General features: G+C 42.9%; 1 protein-coding gene across 1 annotated transcript in view; it reads left to right on the top strand.

The window, feature by feature from the left end:
- Positions 1-2901: 2901 nt before the first annotated feature.
- CAT (catalase) overlaps positions 2902-19922 on the top strand; it is a 40974-nt gene continuing 23953 nt past the window's right edge. Inside the window, exons 1-5 of the mRNA XM_079930786.1 lie at positions 2902-3034; positions 16567-16738; positions 17789-17899; positions 18871-19001; positions 19464-19568. Coding sequence (XP_079786912.1) covers positions 2969-3034; positions 16567-16738; positions 17789-17899; positions 18871-19001; positions 19464-19568 — 585 coding nt within the window. The 5' untranslated portion in view covers positions 2902-2968. The remainder of the gene's footprint in view (positions 3035-16566; positions 16739-17788; positions 17900-18870; positions 19002-19463; positions 19569-19922) is intronic.

The following is a 19922-nucleotide window of genomic DNA, read 5'->3' as shown; positions in this document are numbered from 1 at the left end:
CAGGCGGACACCCAACCACTGCGCCACCAGGGAAAACCCATCATTTTTTTAATGTCAAACCAGCAAGAAATTAATAGGAACCTAAGCAAGTGTGATTAGGGAAGACCATTTCTGGCCAAGGGAAGAGCATGAGCAGTGCAAGGTTCAACAAAGTCAAGAATCTTAGCTTAGTGGAGTGTGGAGTACAGATAGGGCAGTGGTGGGAGATAAAGACAAAGTGACAAGACAACAAAGTGTGCTGGAGGTGAGAAAAGTGTCAAACGTTGGCAAGAGGCTGAGGATGGACTACTGTGCCTTTAGACAGAGGAATCAAAGGCTCAGTGAGTCTCACCAGACAGAGAAAAGGCCACACAGATACTTGGTATCAGAGTCAGACATAACTCTGCCACTCTCTAGCCTGTGAAACTTTATGAATAATAACTAACTATACATGGAAGAGACTACAAGTCACTTAATTGTATTCCACTAAACCCAACTAAATGAATCTCCAGCTCAATGTCTCCTTAACAGAATGCCAAAAATAACTAGTCACTCCAATGACACCTGATAAGAGAGGTAGTGTGATGGAGGGGAATTCAGAATCAGAAGAGACTGAGGTCATATTCAATCATGGTTAAATATCTCACTCTAATTTTATGAAAACACATTGCACGTAAGCACATTGTGAGGACACCTCTCAGAAGTTTGGAAGGAACGTGTGTAGGTGAGGAACTCTAAAATTTAAGCTTCATTAACTTCGTGGTAAATCCGACTTCGGAGCTGAGGTAATGAATACTTTGGCCCCTCTCTCCTCCTAAGTTCCCATCTTGTGCCGGCCCACCATTGGCTGAACTCAACAGGAAGGCAAGGTATCATGGGGACAAGTGGATGATAAAAATCAAGATTCCTGGAGTACAGATGAGGATTGAGAAGGGTGGAGAGTGGATCTGGAGGGGCAAACAAAAAAATGCCTACTTTTCAAGAGAAGCAGATAAGTTAAGCGATGATCTGGAGAGGGAATTGCATTTGATTCAACTCATGGTGAAAACTGGAAAGAATCAAAAGTCCTACCGCTGAGTAGCTGAGGCCCAGGAAACAAAGGGCCTTTAAAATAAGGAGACATATGCATCAGTGGGTACAGGAGATGAGATTTACACAGAACCACTGGAGAAATCATGTACATTATTGAATACTTGGAAGTTGTCTACGGGCCCTGTGTTTTTATTTCTTACTTTAGGGTTTTCTAATAGGTCTGGTAATCGTAATGTGACTTGGTAAAAAGTTTTGGTAGCCCTCCCTAGCTCCTTTCACTTAGTTTAAACTTGAAAGACTTATTCTCATGCAAATAATGTTATAAACAGTGGTTAGATTTCCAGTTCTATTCACAAAAATCCTTTTTCATACAAATGTGACTGAACTAGAGTCCTAACAGTATGCTAACATTTCAAAGACAAGCTCAAGCATAAAAAGTGACATGAACCCACAAGTAAAAGAAAACAGTGACAGCCTGTCTGGAATAAGGCAATCCCTGACCACACGAGGATGGGAAACAACTGAGGGAAGGGAAGATCTGAAGAATAAGTGTGATGCCCTATGAGTGGGAGGTTCACAGAGTGGAAGAAAAATCTATGATGTGGCCTCAGGATGAGAAGTTGTAGGAGTACAGATCTCTGTTGAGGTCTAGGAGTCCCATTTTTTCCCTAGCTTTATTATGCCAAGGCAATTGTCTCCAACTTTGTAGACAATCTCTCTAGCTGGGGACAAGCAAGTCCTCCTTTCACACTTCATCTAATTAAGCATCTTGACATGAGTAAAACACCAACTGAAGATATTTTCATAGAATAAGTCATAGAACTTGTTTGCATCTTTGAACTCTTGAGCAACTTTCTTCTGGAATATCACAAAATATATTCTGCTATTTCACTTATTAAAATGCACTGCTCGAACACCTCAAAAATCAGCCCCATTAACTTACTGAAGAGATTTTCTAAACTCTATGCCAGCATTTCTACTAATAAATAGTGGGTTTGAGCATCTTAGTTAACTTAGTTAATTATTCTACATCAGGAGCAAGCCAACCTCTTGATGCTTGTTTATACTGTCATGGTGGGGAGACTTCATTGATCTTTAATGTCTTTTTGTTGTGAAGATTAAGTGATAGAGTCTGGCAACCATCAGCAGTGGCTAGCACATAGTAGACACTCAAAAATGGGGAGCTTCTGAACCAAAAAGGGAGTCTAAAAGGTTGAATTTTCTTCCTATGTATTTTAGACTATTAAGATCATTTAGAACTTGCCAATATTTTGCTTTTCTGTGTTTTTTTAAAAAGGCACGTCTTTCTGTGCATAATCTGTAACAAAGAAGAAATAATGCAACATTTGAGAGTGTGACTACTGGTCATACTTAAATGCAGAATCAGTGTATGCATTTATTCCAAATTCCATCAATCCTTCAGTTGTAAACAATATTAACATTAGAACATGACAAAACTTCATTTTGCACAGATGAACTCAACCCAGAATTTCTTTTTTTTTTAAGAGCTGAGAGCATATTTACAGAGTTCAAAGCCGCACCCATTAGAACCTAAGCTTTCCCTCAACAAAACTGGCAGTCCACCAACCGCTGCGTCCCAGGGCAACCTGAAGGATGCTGATAAACCGAGGAGAGAGTCACGTCCTGGTACTCGGGGCCCCGGCCCTAGGTTCCTTAAACCCGAGGTTAGGGGGTCTGAGCCGCAGGTCTCCCCACCTTTACCAACCCCTCCCCAACCTCTCCCCAACCTCTCCCCTCCGAGTTCCAGCCCCGCCCCTATTTGGTTTCCAATCCCATCCCGCCTGGCGCTCGAGCGGCCAATCAGGAGGCGGTCCCTCCAAAGGGGGCGGGACAAGGGCCGGAGCTGAGGGGCGGAGTCTGAAGTAGCCAATTTTAGCCGCGGGGCTGGAGACGCGAGAGTAGAGGTACCCTGCAGCGTTTTGCAGCGCGGGACATAATGGCGGACAGCCGGGATCCAGCTAGCGACCAGATGAAGCTCTGGAAGGAGCAGCGAGCCGTGCAGGTACACCCTGCGCTCTCTGAGACGGCCCTACGGTCCGCGCAGAAAGCTAGGTGTCCGCGAGTAACCGCCCCTGCTTCTCCAGCGCGGCGGTTCGGTAGGGCTGTACCAAAATAACGGGCGGTGTGTGTATGTGTGTGTGTGTGTGTGTGTGAGTGTGTGTGTGAGTGTGTGTGTGTGTGGTGTGCGTGTGCGTGTGTGTGTGAGTGTGTGTGAGTGTGTGTGTGTGTGGTGTGCGTGTGTGTGCAGGATTTGTCGTGGGCCGCAGGTCGCGGGTGGTTGGCGTATAATTTTGCGCTTTTGCCAGCTGGGACAGAGGTCGCAGCTTGAGGCAGGAGTTAAGGCTCATGTGGAAAGAGGCAGAGAGCTGCAGCTGCAGGAAAGGAAGTGAGGGGGGAAGTCGGAACTGGCTCTAGCTTTGCCCTTGCTCAGTGACTACCAGCTTTCATATTTGTGGGGTACCAGGGGGACAGGAACCGTGTTTTATCATGTCGACGTCCGCAGCACCGTACACACAGAATTAAACAACTAAATAAAAAGATTTTTACACCCATGATTTCTTTTGCACTTAAAAACATCAAGTCTAGTATTTTAGAGCTAGAAGTGACCTTAGTGATTAATTAATGCGCTTATTTACACATATGCTTTGAGTGCCAGCATGTGCTAGGAACAGTGCTGGGTGAGTGGTACAAATTCCAATGAGGCCAGAATTGCACCACACAGAAGCTCCAAGTCCAGTCTGGGAGACAAGACAGATAAACAAATGATTACCATCCAACGTGGTGAGGGCGCTAATATAGGTTAATTGCAGAGTGTACAGGGAGTGACCAACTGGGCTGGCAGGCTTCTCAAAGCAGGTGACATCTGAACAAGTGCTTTAAAGATGAGTAGGATTTCAGCCCAGTGGTGGTGGGCCAGGCATTCCTGGCCTGTACCCTGGGGTGCAGAGCCTTGAAGGGCATCTCTGAGAAGGTTGGATGGGATGAGAGCATTTATTATTTTTTTTAATAGATCTTTATTGGAGTATAATTGCTTCACAATACTGTGTTAGTTTCTGCACTTCTGTTTTGAGTCTTCTTTTGTCAAATTGGCCCAGAGAGTCTGAGGGACTTGCCCAGTTCCCATGGTGGCTGGTTAATGGCAGAGAGAGGACTAGAGTCATGTCTAGCGCTCTTTCTTAAAACCAGGTTAGTGTTAATGAACTAGTATTAATGCTGAGTTCCCATGGATTGCCTTATCGTTCCCTGTTTGTGAGAAGGCTGCCATTCTCTTCTAAGAGCCTGGAAAATTTATCATTTTGCTCCTTATATGCTACTAGGGTATTTAGTTTTTCATGAGTTCTTAGTCAAAGTGACCCAGAGAGACTTAGCATCTTATCAATCAAGGACAGGTGGCTAGTTAGTGGCAGGGTCAAGGTTAGAACTCAGCTTCTTGGAGCCAGGACTCTCTCCATACCCAGTGGTTGCTGCATCCTTGTTCACATGGAGGTTTTCATGAATACTTGGTGAACTGAAAAAAATATGGACAATGTAGTGAGTTTTTCATAAAACAAAATTTATTCTCTTTAAAGGACTCCCCTGAGACTAGCTTGCCTCTTCACTGTTTGGGAGAATCATTAACTGTTTTTAAGTCATTATGACCTCGCTGGTGATTTACCCTACCTGGTCACCCATGTGAGAAACAGCTGGCTCGCACAGCGCATCTGTAATTTGGGTACTTCTAGTTGAAATACTGCTGTCTCCTCTGCCCATGCATCTCAGTGCACTGTTTACATTGTCCTGATTGGCAGTCACATTGATGTCTTGTTGTTTCTTACTTGAGCTGCTCTGAGTGAAAACTGCTTATTTCTTTGAGGTGACTCCCCCCACCGAATGGAATTTTGCATATGTCACATGGCCTTTGTAATTTTTCAGTGCTTTCTTTTGAAAATTTTCAAACATTCAGAAAAGTGGGAAGAACTGTGTAGTGTATGCCCATATATCCACCACGTTTTTTTTTGCTGTATATTTTTTTATTACATGTTATTCCATCTGTCTGTCCCTTCATACATCTTTTAACCTGTTTTTTGGAGGTGCATTTCAGAGTAAGTTGTAGACATCAGCAGACTTGACCCCTAAACAGTAAGCATGCAAATTAACAGAATTCAATGCTTATTTATGTTTTTAAGGCAAAATTTATATACAAGGAAATATACAAATATTAAGTGCACCATTCTCTGCTTTTTGATAAATATAAACACCTGTGCATCCGGTTCCTTTATTAAGGTACAGAAGATTCTCATTACCCTGGAATGTTCCCTCATGCTGTTTCCAGTCTTCTCCTGCAACCCCTGCAGTCTTGCCTCAGGCAACCATGTTGATTTTCTTTTTTAACCATCGATTTATGTACTTTTTGTGTAATGCTGCTTTCATTCAGCAAATATGTTTTAAGATTTAAAAAAATGTTTTAGAATTCATTCACGTCATTGCATGTATCCATGGTTCTTTTATTGCCGAGTAGTATTCCATTGTATGATTAGACCACCACATGTTTATCCGGTTGCTGGGCACCTGGGCTATTCCCAGTGTGTGGCTGTTATGAATAAAGGTTCTATAAAGAATCTTATATAAATCTTTTTGTACACATATGCTTTTATTTCTTTTAAAACATACCTATGAGTAGAATTGCTGGGTAAGTGAATAAGGTAATTGAATGTCTTGTGAGAAACTCGTAAGCCTTTTTCCAATGCAGTTGTACCATTTTACAGTTCCATCAACTGAGTTTGAGAGTTCCAGTTGCTCCACATCCTGCTATCTTTTGGTATTGTCACTCTTTTAATTTAAGCCATTCTGGTGGGTAGGAAGTGGTATTTGCATTGCTCTGATGACCAGTGATGCTGAGCATCTTTTCATATGCTTATTTGACCATTGGTATATATTTCTTTGATGTATCTGTTCAAATCTTTTGTCCTTTAAAACATTGGATTGTTTGTCTTATTATCCTTAATTCATAGCCCATATTTTAAGTACAGTCATGTATGGGCCAGGTGCTGTGTATATATATATATATATATATATATATATATATATATATATATATATATATATATATATGAATCACTTTGCTGTATACCTGAAACTAACACAATATTATAAATCAACTATATTTCAATAAAAATTTTTTTAAAAAGCACAGTCAATGGAGTCCATCCAGACCTACTTTAAAAAAAAGTGATTACTGATAACATTGGATTAATATCTACCGATAAAAAAAAAAGAACAAAATAAACTACCCACTAAGGACTTCCCTGGTGGCGCAGTGTTAAGAATCTGCCTGCCAGTGCAGGGAATACAGGTTCAAGCCCTGGTCTGGGAAGATCCCACATGTCACGGAACAACTAAACCCGTGTGCCACTGCTACTGAGCCTGCACTCCAGAGCCCGCAAACCACAACTACTGAAGCCCGCACGCCTAGAGCCTGTGCTCCACAACAAGAGAAGCCACCACAATGAGAAGCCCGTGCACTGCAACGAAGAGTAGCCCCCGCTTGCCACAGGTAGAGAAAGCCCGTGCACAGCAAGGAAGACCCAACGAACCATAAATTAATTAATTAATTAATTAAACAAGAAAAAACACTACCCACTAGTTTTCTTCCCTGGAATCCTTGGAATAATTTTTTATTTTCTTCAGGCATTTGCTCCTCTTTCCCCCATGCAGTTCAAGGACAGGCAGTTCTTTGCTTGCCTGTGAGATCTTTTTTATTTTATTTAATTTTATTTATTTTTTTATAGAGCAGGTTCTTATTAGTTATCTATTTTATACATATTAGTGTATATATGTCAATCCCAATCTCCCAATTCATCACACCACACCCCCTCCACTTTCCCCCCTTATTTTATACATATTGGTGTATATATGTCAATCCCAATCTCCCAATTCATCCCACCACACCCCCTCCACTTTCCCCCCTTGGTGTTCATACGTTTGTTCTCTACATCTGTGTCTCTGTTTCTACCTTGCAAACTGGTTCATCTGTACCATTATTCTAGATTCCACATATATGTGTTAATGTACGATATTTGTTTTTCTCTTTCTGACTGACTTCACTCTGTATGATGGTCTCTAGGTCCATCTACGTCTCTACAAATGACCCAGTTTCATTCCTTTCTATGGCTGAGGAATATTCCACTGTATGTATGTACCACATCTTCTTTATCCATTCGTCTGTCAATGGGCATTTAGGTTGCTTCCATGACCTGGCTATTGTAAATAGTGCTGCAATGAACACTGGGGTGCATGTGTCTTTTTGAATTATGGTTTTCTCTGGATAGATGCCCAGTAGTGGGATTGCTGGGTCATATGGTAATTCTATTTTTAGTTTTTTAAGGAACCTCCATACTGTTCTCCATAGTGGCTGTATCAATTTACATTCCCACCAACAGTGCAAGAGGGTTCCCTTTTCTCCACACCCTCTCCAGCATTTGTTGTTTCTAGATTTTCTGATGATGCCCATTCTAACTGGTGTGAGGTGATACCTCATTGCATCAATGCATTTTGATTTGCATTCCTCTAATAATTAGTGATGTTGAGCATCTTTTCATGTGCCTCTTGGCCATCTGTATGTCTTATTTGGAGAAATGTCTATTTAGATCTTCTGCCCATTTTTTGATTGGGTTGTTTTTTTAATATTGAGCTTCATGAGCTGTTTATATATTTTGGAGATTAATCCTTTGCCCGTTCATTCTTTTGCAAATATTTTCTCCCATTCTGTGGGTTGTCTTTTCATCTTGTTTATGATTTCCTTTGTGGTGCAAAAGCTTTTAAGTTTCATTAGGTCCTATTTGTTTATTTTTGTTTTTATTTCCATTACTCTAGGAGGCAAGTCAAAAAAGATCTTGCTGTGATTTATGTCAAAGAGTGTTCTTTCTGTGTTTTCCTCTAAGAGTTTTATAGTGTCCGGTCTTACATTTAGGACTTTAATCCATTTTGAGTTTATTTTTGTGTATGGTGTTAGGGAGTGTTCTAATTTCTTTCTTTTACATGCAGCTGTCCGGTTTTCCCAGCGCCACTGACGCCTGTGAGATCCTATTGTTCCTTGAGCAGTGAGTGTATTGTTGTCAGCCTAAGGCCGTATCCCATACCAGTTAGCACACTGCTGAGATGGCCTGTTGTCACTTCAGTGATACTTTAGTATACTTTGTTTAGTACCAACAGGACCCATTTGGTTCTTGATGAAAAACACAGTTTGGTCTTTTCTTACATTTATTGGATTTCACTTTTTCCATTATGTATTACTTAGTATTTTACTGAATGGCAGTTCTCCAGGCAGATGGTATAGAATAACTTAGGCAATTAGTAAAGTAGAATGAAAACTCCTTCTCGCCTCTTGAGCTTAGAATGACCAACTGTTCTTGACTTATACTGAGACCCTTAGTGGCTTAACGATGATGAAGTCAACTTACAAAATGAAGTATATCCCAGTGATGAAGTGTCCACTTAGAGCCCAGAAAGCGTAGTTTTCAGCCTTTCAGGCAGTCAGAAAAATCCTAGTGTTGTCAGTTCACTGATTGTGTGCTAGAAGACCCCCTCAGTGTGATGTGGTATTGAGGTGAGTCACTCTCTGATGCTGAAAATGAAAAGCACATCAGACTTAATTCAGAGTTGAGGAGTAAGTGGCCTACATGGAAGTTAGGGTTTTCCACTTTTTCTAGTGACAGTAAGCCCTGTCTGGGCAGGAGCCAGCGTTCATCACCTGGTCTGTTGTATATTTTGAGTGCAGTGCTGAGTCTGCCTGCTCAGGGCTACCACTCATGTATGATGCGGTCCCCTATCTCTCTCCCTTGCTTCAACTTCTCCCTCATTTCTTTTCTTAAACATTTCTCTTTGATTCTTCATGGAAAAACAAACAAACAAACCCAAAACTTTATATTGTGGAAAATTTCAAACCAGAACTGAATAGGGAGGATAGTTTAGCGAACCTCCAAGTGCCTTGTCTCTCAGCTTCAATAATGAATTTCTATCCCACCAACTCCCCCCCACCCCATTTTTGAAGCAAATAGCAGGCACTGTATCATTTTATCTGTGAATATTTTAGGATATATCTCCAAAAGATAAGACTTTTTTTTAATAATACTGTGGTCACATCTACAAAATGAACAGTAATACCTCACATTTCCAAGTAGCATGATCAGTTTCCCAGATTGTCTCTGTGCAGAAAAGAGTTTCCATGCAGGCCTGAGACTGCTGCCCTTAGAAAGGCCTCTTGGCAAGGTTAGCTGGCATCTGGACCTTGGCTTTCTGGAGGGTTCCCACCACCCTAACTGGTAGGAGTGGCTCCCAGTGCCTAAGCCATTTGTGCAAACAGTGTGGTTTATGCTGAACACCTGCTTTCCTTCCGGGAGTCAGAGGGTGTCTCTATGATCAGCCCCCAGTACAAACCCTGGGTGCCGAGTCTCTAAGGAGCTTCCCTGTGAGACAGCATTTCACGGGAGTTGCCACAGCTTGCTGGGGAAATTAGGCATGTCTTGCATGACTCTGGGAGAGGATTCTTGGAAGCTTGTGCTGGTTTCCTCTGGACTTCATTGTGCCTTTTCTCCTTGCTTATTTTGCTTTGTACTTAAATGCTGTAATAAGTAACGGCCTGAGTATGCCTAGATGCTAAGTTCTGTGCGTTCTAGGGAATCACTGAACCCGGGGTGGTCTTCGGGACCCCTGACACTGTCCGTCTCTCTTTTTTTAACACTTTGTTCAAAGTTAGATGCAAATAACGTTCACACACTACATTGGTTGATATGTCTCTTAAGTCCGTCTTTCTCCTCCCTAGGGTGGTTGTAAATGAAGTTTATGTGGCTTAAACTTTTAGGGGGTCAGGTGAGGGGTCAGGCTTTATAGTCAGACAGGGTTCAGATTGAGGCTTGACCACCGGCCAGGTTACTTCACCTCCCTCCTCTTTGGTTTCCCATATTGAAAATGGAATAATAATTCTCCTTACTTTGCAGTATTGCTGTGAGAATTCATTTATCTAAAACGTGTGTGTAGATGAATACATGTCAATTACCCAGCCTGAAGAATATGTGCAGGAGACGTTAGCTATGTTGTTTTGAGAGGTGCTATAGCGTGTGGGTAAGATTTGGGTCCTCGAGCCAGTCTGCTTGGGTTCAAATTCTGCTTCTGTCCCATTCTAGGTGGGTGGCCTTGAGCAAGTTGTATAACTTCTTGGTGCCTCAGTTTCCTCTTCTGTGTAATGGAGATTATTATAGTCCTTACCTCGGAGAGATGGATTAAATGTGATCACCGAGTAAAGAGTTTAGAACAACGCCCGCAGAGCAAGCTGCTGTTTGTTGTTTTGAGGCTTGAGCGCGTCTAGTAGGTTAGGCCTCTCACGGACACGTTGCACACCTAAGCTGACAGAGAAGCAGGGAGTCGGTGGCATGAGAGGAATCCAGAATCACCTTTATTATCGGTAGAGGCTTGACTGGAGAACGTGGCTTAGGAGTTTTGGCCAAGAGGGCCTGCTGAGACGGCTCTCCTGAGCTGAATTTATTTACCCCTTGTGTTTAGGCAGCTCTGAAGATGACCAGAGGAGTGGCTGCTGCCTGCAGCCATTGGTTTCCAAAGGGGAGAGAGTGGAGCCCTGTGTAGGCCTGGGTCCCTTTCCCAAACTGCCCCATCAGGGGAAGTCTCCCCTCTTCTTTGGATCAGGACAGAGGCCTGGAGCACCAAGAAATCTGAGGACCAGGACTGTCTTTGGTTTTCTGTACACGGGTGTGTCATAGACAGTGATTTGCTCGAAATACTAGGTATATTCTGTATTGATCTCTGGGAAAATGAAGCTGTCGTTATGACTCTGTTGGGATTGAAAGTTGGGGATGGTTCGCATGACCACTGTTTTTCAATTTAAAAAAGGAAAACTAAGATGGGTAGCAAGTTCTTGGAAATTGTGTCAGCAGTGGGCACTAATCAGTGGAAGCTAGGTTGATAAAATATTTCATCAGAGAAAGCCAACCTGACTCCTCCCAGGAAAATTTCTTCATCCGTGTCTTAGTTTGAGCCAAAAAATACAAACAACAAAGCCAAAGTGGAATTTTACTTTAACTTTGCGCAGGCTCAGCGGCCATGGCGCCCGGGCCTAGCCACACGGCGGCACGTAGGATCCTCCTGGACCAGGGCACGAACCCTGTGTCCCCTAAATCGGCAGGCGGACTCTCAACCACTGCGCCACCAGGGAAGCCCTTACTTTAACTTTGAGTCCTTCTTTCTAATCATGGTGCCAGTTTTTAGCCAGGCCAAAGTACTTCTTTGCCAATTTCTGCAGCAGTTTTTATAAGAAGTTTGTCTGAAGGTGATTGATCAGAATATGAAGTTATAAGTTCAAATATTTCTCTTTTATTTTTTGGAGGGGAGGTGCAGGGAGAGGCATAGACTATTGTTGTATCCTCCTCCTTTTTAGAAATAATCCTTCTTGGCCATTTCATATTGGTCCATAGTTTAATTCATTCCCATGTTGGATCCACAGCATTGGTTGTGCACTTGTTGGTAACCGAGCACTGTGGCAGGTGTCAGGGCTATAGATGCAAAAGGAGTGTGCTGTCTAGAGAGGAAAAACTGTGAAGTACACAGACAATTATAATATTTATTCTGTGGGGCACAAGAAGTTGCCCTTGGCCCAGCTCATGGGGTGGCGTGGGCGGGGCAGGAAGAGCGGTCCAGGAGAAGCATGTATGAATGTCATGAGGAATTGGCAGCCAGAAAGATGTAAACACATTAACAGGTACTGATGCTGCTTTTCTAGAGAGGGAGCTCTTAGAATTGTCCAGCAACAGAAAAGCTCTTCTGTCTTAAAAAAATTCTAGTTGTAAAGTGACCTTGCACTGAGTTAAAAAACAAACAAACAAAAACCCCCCAATAATCAGCAAGTAGGCAGGTACATCTTTGCCCTTCCATACTTGTTATATGTTGCAGGTAAGCGTGTGCTGCCACGTTGAAATCTGTGTAAAGTTACTTAAATTCTCTGAGCATGTGGCCTCACCCATTAAATGGGAGTAATGACATTTATCTCACTGGGTTCTTGGGAGGCTTGAATGAAGGTAGCTAGGATAAGGCCTTGTGTATGGCAGGTGCTTGAGAAATGGTAGTTACAGAGGGAAATGAGGAATATATACAGAACATATGCAGTTCTGTCAACTGCATTGATTCTGTGTTTGTCCTTTCTAATTAGCTTTGGACCAGCAGTAACCACACTCCATCATATTCCTAGAGAAAGCCCAGAGCTTGCGTCATGGGATATTGTTTCTTTTGTTTGATGCTTGTGAAAAACAGGGGCGCAGGCTACAGGACATGGTTGTATTATGGTTTTCCTGGCACTCACTGCCCTCAGGAGCCCTCTGTCCACCCTCCTCCAAGACTGCAGACCCATAGCATTGTGTGTGCAGGACACAGGGATGCTTCTTGCCAGCCTCTGTGGTCTGTGGCGACGGGGAGGACAGGGACCCTGGCTGGTGAATGAGTGAGTGTTGAGATGAGTCGCCTGAGGGGCCCTTGCTCTAAATCCATATGCCCCGCTCCCCTGCCACCTGCCGCCGCCCCCCTCACCATCCAGCCTGCAGAGGGGTCCACCTTGGGACTGTTGAACTTCTGATGTGACCCAGGTATGCTGTGGCTGCTTTTTGTGTCCTTGACCTGCAGACAAGCTCTGAGTTATTTTTCCCTCCAGCCCTTTCTCTCCCAGCCTCTGGCTGAAATCTGCCTCGCTGTTGCTCTTATAGTCGCTGCCAGATGGTTGCTCCCTTTGCTGTTTGTAGACTTTTCATTTTTTCTCTTCTTCCCTCCCTTATCCACCCCCACCCCCCACCCCGTCACCTCTGCCCTTCTCAGCTTGTGCAGGGAGTGGCTTCATTGGACTGTACTCGTATAAGCAGGTATCATCTTCCCAGTTTTGCCATTCCAGGACATTTTTGTCATTGCTTGCAGCCCTGGAGGGCTGCTTTTCACTGCTTTCTGCTTCCAGTTCAGAATTATTCTAAATGCTTGAGACTCCTGGAAGTTTGGCTCAAACGAAAATAAAAACAAATTGTGTCTACACTGGGGCTGATCACAATGCTCGCTGCATGGAGCTAGCTTTTTTTCAGAAAAGAGTTTTAAAAATTTGCTTTTGAGGGCTTCCCTGGTGGCGCAGTGGTTGAGACTCCGCCTGCCAATGCAGGGGACACGGGTTCGTGCCCCGGTCCGGGAAGATCCCACATGCCGTGGAGCGGCTGGGCCCGTGAGCCGTGGCCGCTGAGCCTGCGCGTCCGGAGCCTGTGCTCCGCAACGGGAGAGGCCACAGCAGTGAGAGGTCCGCGTACCGCAAAAAAAAAAAAAAAAAAAAATTTGCTTTCGAGGTCCGTTTCCCAGCTCCACCCTCACCTTCAGTAAAGCGTCATTGCCTTAACTCTCTCCATCTCAGCGAACATACTGAGTCCTTCTTCTCATCTAGTAAATACTCTTATCTGTGCTCGAAGTCAGTTTTTCTTATCTGATGTTGCCCTAAGCACCCCCTGAAGTCGGGGATCTTTTCCTCCTTAGTCTTTGCCCACTGGCCTCCCTTCTGTCTTGCTGACCATGTTGAAGCTTTCCCTGCCACACTTGTTTTAAAAGCAAATTACATATCCCTTAGCATGTGTGAGGAAAGGTGTTAAAAGTGAGAACAATTGATCTATTAGACCAGGGAATAAGAAGAGATGACAAATGCTGCATTTGTAACTTACAAACCCAGGTTTCATTCCTCCAGGGGGTGGGTGTTGTGGAGGAGATTCCTGCGTTGGGGGGAGGGAGGCCCAGTGGTGGCAACGTTCCAGCATTGCCAAGCGAAGATTCCATTCAGTGTCACCAGGCGAAACCATCTCATTCTTTAGTTCTTCACTCGTTCATTCGCTCATCCGGCTTACCCTGCATCTGCCTCCTTTGGGCATGGTTTTTATTCTTGACTTTATCACACTGACCTGGTCATGAGGAGGGGTCTTGTGGTGTGGTCTCATTTGTTTCTCAGCAGCAACTCCTTCCTGTATTAGGGATGCAGAAAAGTAAATGACACTCTGACCTGTTTACATTTCCTTTTACTAAGCTTGGTATTCTCCCTCATACTCTTCTCCTTTATGGGACGTTCCTCCCCTCCACCCCCCCTCTGCCATTTTTAGGTTTCCTTTAGTGCCTTGATTATATGATGAAAAGAGCATGTAAAGGGTGGACAGACTTAGTTTACTCAGACTTTTTACAATTTTAATTGTAGACCATCCAAAAGCTTTAGGTTAGTGGTGGTTAATCTCGGCCTCACTTAGGAATCACCTGGAGAGCTCGAAAAAATAGCAGTGATGCCCGGGCCTCACCTAGACTAATTATATCAGTAATTTCTAGGGGGGATGGCCAGGCATCCGAGTGCTTTAAAAAGTTCCAGGTGGGCTTCCCTGGTGGCACAGTGGTTAAGAATCTGCCTGCCAATGCAGAGGACACGGGTTCGAGCCCTTGTCTGGGAAGATCCCACATGCTGCGGAGCAACTAAGACCGTGTGCCACAACTACTGAGCCCACGTGCCACAACTGCTGAAGCCTGCGTTCCTAGAGCCCATGCTCCGCAGCAAGAGAAGCCACTGCAGTGAGAAGCCCGCACACCGCAACGAACAGTAGCCCCCGCTCGCCCCAACTAGAGAAAGCCTGCACATAGCAACGAAGACCCAACACAGCCAAAAATAAATAAAATAAATTTAAAAAAAAACTTACAGTTCCCAGGTGATTCCAGTGACAGCCAAGGTTGAAAAATCAAGATTTTAGGTTTAAACTAAAGGTGAAGTTGTGCAATTTCACTCTTTCTTTTTCTGATTCATTTTCTAGTTTAGATTTTAAACACGTATACAGTGTCACACTTATTAGTGCATGTGTGTCTTCAAAAGAGGGTGGTGTGATTGGGTGGTAACTGCAGACTGGACACGTAAACTTTCATATAGTTTGGAAGGGTTTGTTGCCGGATGGGTAGGGGATAGGGCGAGAGAGTCTAGATGGATACCTATACATCTGTCATGGTTTCTAGAAAAATAAAGCCAGAAATGCTTTGTTTCTGGTATCAGGTCACTTTCTCATGGCCAGTACAGCAGTAACATGTATTTGCCTGGTGTGTGGCCTTATCTTGTGTACATTCAGTTCTCTTAATCCATGTGTTAACCCTGGGAAGTAGTTATTTTTTGTCCATTTTTCAGATGAAAAATAACCTCAGAAATACTAAGTAACTTGCTAGTAGCCACACATCTGGTAATTGGCAGGGCTGGGAGTTGGACCCACCCAGTTGGAGGTGGCTTAGCTCTGCATCTCCCCTGATTTCCTAGTGACCAGGGGAGGTCATGGGAGAGGCAGTTGGCTGTAGTCAAAAGCAGAGTGTGACCACAGCTGGGAGCTGCCCAGGATCATGTGAGGCTTAAAAGTGCTGTCCTCACTCTAGAGAAGGGACAGCTGGGAGGCTTCTGATGTAACGGAAATGGGAGAATTGGGTGGATGAAAACGAATTCTTTATTACCTTAAAACAGCCTATCTCATCTCAGAGACATTTGGCATCTTTAGAAAATTAATACTATAGAGACTTCCCTGGTGGCGCAGTGGTTAAGGATCCGCCTGCCAGTGCAGGGGACACGGGTTCGAGCCCTGGTCCGGGAAGATCCCACTTGCTGCAGAGCAACTAAGCCCGTGCACCACAACTACTGAGCCTGCGCTCTAGAGCCCGTGAGCCACAACTACTGAGCCCATGCGCCACAACTAGTGAAGCCTGTGCGCCTAGAGCCCGTGCTCCGCAGCAAGAGACGCCACCGCAATGAGAGGTCTGCACACCACAAGGAAGAGTAGCCCCTGCTCGCCGCAACTAGAGAAAGCCTGCGCACAGCAATGAAGACCCAATGCAGCCAAAAATAAATAAATAAAATAAATTAATAAAAGAAGTTTAAAAGAAAATGAGTACTATAATCCATCTTACCAATAATTGTTTATTATCAGTGACAACAAAAGCCACTGACTTTTTTTTTTTTTTGGAATTGAAAAGAGATGTTGCAAATAGCTGGTACACACTGCTTGAGAGAAATGAATGCATTGTACAGGCTGACCCGCCTTGACCTCTGCAGCAGTCAGGAAGAGTTTATAAGATTGAGGAAAGCATTTACAGGCATAGCTTCTGTGGGGACCATCGTCTCACTATTAGTTTGGATGTTCCACGTTCAGCACATATGATCTGTTTGGGAGGATCCGTATCTGGGGTTTCCTGTGTGGAGCCCGGCGGCTGTAGCTGGAGCAGGGGTGGAGCAAGCTGGCGAGTTATTTAGCCATCTTCCTGCTGCTCAGAGCAGATTTCTTAGGATTTCTGTGACCTGACTATAAATTTCAGGCAATTGTATTTCAAAAGTATTTCAGTACTTTTGACACAGGAAATGTAAAGAGTTTGGGTAGAAGGTATAAAAAATGCAAAACGATGTGCCCTGTGATAGCAGAAATTAAGTGTGTGATTCTACTGACTCTCTTGCACTCTTCTCCTCTCATGTTCACTTAGAAACCTGATGTCTTGACCACCGGAGCGGGTAATCCGATAGGAGACAAACTCAATATTCTTACAGCAGGGCCCCGCGGGCCCCTTCTTGTTCAGGATGTGGTTTTCACTGATGAAATGGCTCACTTTGACCGGGAGAGAATTCCTGAGAGAGTTGTGCACGCCAAAGGAGCAGGTGAGAACTGTGTTCATTTGTTGTAAAAGGACTGTTTCATAACACCTGGGTTAAAAATTACTTCTCAAAGGATCAGAGCTCCTTTAATAGAAGTGCCAAATCTCCATTCCAGGGGGAAGGGAAAAAATGCCTGTCAATAGAGGAGTCAATAATTAAATGATGGTTATTTCCCTGGATTTCACATTATATATAAAATATTTTTTTACTGAAAATAAAAGTAATCTTCCTTTTAGTCCATTTTGCAGTTTAGTGAAGAAGTAAAAATGTGGAAATACCGACACAGACATACTGTAATTATAATTAGATTTAGATGGTGCACTTAACTGGATAAACACTGGAATAAACTGGGCAAAATCGATGACGGTTGTGTTAGTGTGGTGGGTTTGTGGTGATTTTTCCTTTTTGTTGAAAACTTTTGTAAAGCTTTTATCTTGCTTTTATTAGAGAAACAAAAGATGGGGGTGGTGTTTAAAAGAAAGCTAAAAACTCAATAGGAAAAACAAAGCTTGATAGAAAGGAAGAAGTTGTTTTGTTTTAGCTGCTTACTTGGACTCCCAGTTAGGATTTCCCAATTTCTTTATTTGCTCTTCCATCTTCTCCAGCTTTTTTTGCGTGTCTTTTCCCTCCTGATTTTGATATGCTGTTCATTTTGTTGTTTGGCTCTGTGGTGACCTTTGTACATGCTCAATCCTTCTCTCCCTGTGTTTTCTCCTCCTCTCCACCCTGTTCTTTCTCTCCTGCCTCTACTTCAGGGGCCTCTCAGGCCCTGTGTCCTTGTGGCAACCTTGGCTCGTTCCTTCTGATCCCACCCATCTCCTCCTCCTCTTTGGCTCCAGCTGTGTAGCACTCAACTTAGCACTAAGTGACCTAGGACTTTGCATTTTGCTCTCATCATTTTGTGTTTGGTTATCTCCCCTTCTCCCATCATCTTGGAAGCTCCCAGAAGGCCAGTGCTAAGCCAACAGTTTCTCTCTCACGCAGATGCCTATTGAGGGCCTGATGGCCTGAGTGACGGTCTTGTGATGAGGATTTCTGTGTCTTTTTCCTTAGGGGCTTTTGGCTACTTTGAGGTCACACATGACATTACCAGATACTCCAAGGCGAAGGTGTTTGAGCACATTGGAAAGAGGACGCCCATTGCAGTTCGCTTCTCCACTGTTGGTAAGTTGGTCTGTTTGCATTGCTGGTGTTGCTTAACTCAACCGTGTATCTTATGTGGGGCATTTATAACTTAATTTCAAGAAAAAACTTACCAGACAATAGAAAACAAGCACTTCTTCAAATGATAGCAAGGTTTTACAGTAGAAAAAATATTTTAAGACATGTAGAAAGTTACTTATAATTCTGTTTGTTGAGGTCTTAGGAAATCATACTTATGCAGAGGCTGCCTCTGCAATTCTGTGACATTTGGAAAGAATTTTTCCTACAAGTGGTTGCATGAAGTGGGAATCTTACTCAGTAGCCATGATAACAGTTGCCCTTTATTGAGAATTAACTCTATGCCATCCATGGTTGGTGCTTTACTGACATTGTTTATAGTCTGTAGGTGTCCTTTGCAAGGTGGGGTTCTTTCTATTTCAGAGAGAGTAAGTGATTTTCCTCATGTTACAGAGCTAGTAAGAGTTAGAGCTATCAAACTGCATCTCAACACACCACAATGCCTGATTAATTCTGTTTCTGCATGAATTTGTGCATTTTTAAAATACTGTGGAATGCAAAAGTAAATGAAATTAAGAATAAGAATTTATGTTTTGACTCATTTTCTTAGTATTAACCTCATAATTTTGACACTCACTTATTCTCTTTGTTCACTACCTTAATCTTCATAATTATTCTCTTCCCTTAATTTAAATTACTTGTTTGAACAAAGCTATCTTTTTATGTTAAGTAGATAATCTTTTCAGCTGTTGTTACATACACTCTCTCATTTCTCTCAGTTAATTCTTTTGTTTACTTTTTAGTCTGAGTTAGCTGGTGGGTAGTAGAAATAATAACCCAGGCACTTAAATACCTAATTTACTTCTAGAAAATGAATTGGAAAGGATAGATCCCAGTGTTTCTTTATGACTTTAGGCTTCTTGGATGCAAAGTACTCTTGTGGAGGCTTCCTTTTTCTCGTTTGAATCTTCCAGCTGGAGAATCGGGCTCAGCTGACACAGTTCGTGACCCTCGAGGGTTTGCAGTGAAATTTTACACGGAGGATGGAAATTGGGATCTTGTTGGAAATAACACCCCCATTTTCTTCATCAGGGATGCCATATTGGTAGGTGATGAAGTATTTTGCACTCTGCAGATATTTGTTGATTTAAATTGATTTCAAATACTCTGTATAGATTGGCATTTGAGGAAGAGCCCTGGGAAAAGCAGAAAGAAGAGAATTTGGATTGGCTAGATTGCCTTTTTAAAAATTTTTTCTGTATTTAATATCTTTTTATAAGGTCAAATAACAACAATTATCATTGGTCTTAGTTTGGCATTTCGGGATTCACTGATGTTATGGGAATGGTCCAGTTTTCCTTGCAGAGCTTGGAAGATGAATAAAAAGAGGCAGTTTGCCCTAGAAACATGTAGAGGGCAAATTTCATTTTAGGGTTTTGCAGCTTAAAATTCTAGGATTACATTGTTCAAAATTACAATCTGTAAACCTAGCGTTAAGCAATGTATAAGACACCATAATTCCTGTAAACTTAATTTTTGGATTTTTTTTCTCTCTTTTTCCATTTAGTTTCCATCCTTTATCCACAGCCAAAAGAGAAACCCTCAAACGCACCTAAAGGATCCTGACATGGTCTGGGACTTTTGGAGCCTGCGTCCTGAGTCTCTGCATCAGGTGGGAACACCTCTTTTTTCACTATGTTATATCACCTGATATGGAACGCTTAATTATGCCTCATACGTTTTTCTCCAGTTTTGGCTATTTTATTGGAATTGGTTTTTGACTTTCTTTTTGGGAGGCTTCCTCAGATTTCTTGATCCTTGAAGAGTTTTATAATGATTGATTTTCTTAATCTTTCCCCATTCCTAGACCTTACATGATTCTAGAATCATTATCAATTGATATTTAGCAATATTAAGGATTGAAGTTTCTAGTAGGGAGTAAAGTTCTTTGTATTAGGGAAATGAGGGGAAAGTAGTGCCAAACAAATTTTCTATTAAATTAAAATTTGAATAGCAAGTTAGGCTG

The sequence above is a fragment of the Stenella coeruleoalba genome (assembly GCF_951394435.1).
Source record: "Stenella coeruleoalba genome assembly, chromosome: 8".
Classification (NCBI taxonomy): Eukaryota; Metazoa; Chordata; class Mammalia; order Artiodactyla; family Delphinidae; genus Stenella; species Stenella coeruleoalba.
The sequence above is the reverse complement of the archived record's forward strand: the minus strand, read 5'-3'. Positions and strand labels throughout refer to the sequence as shown.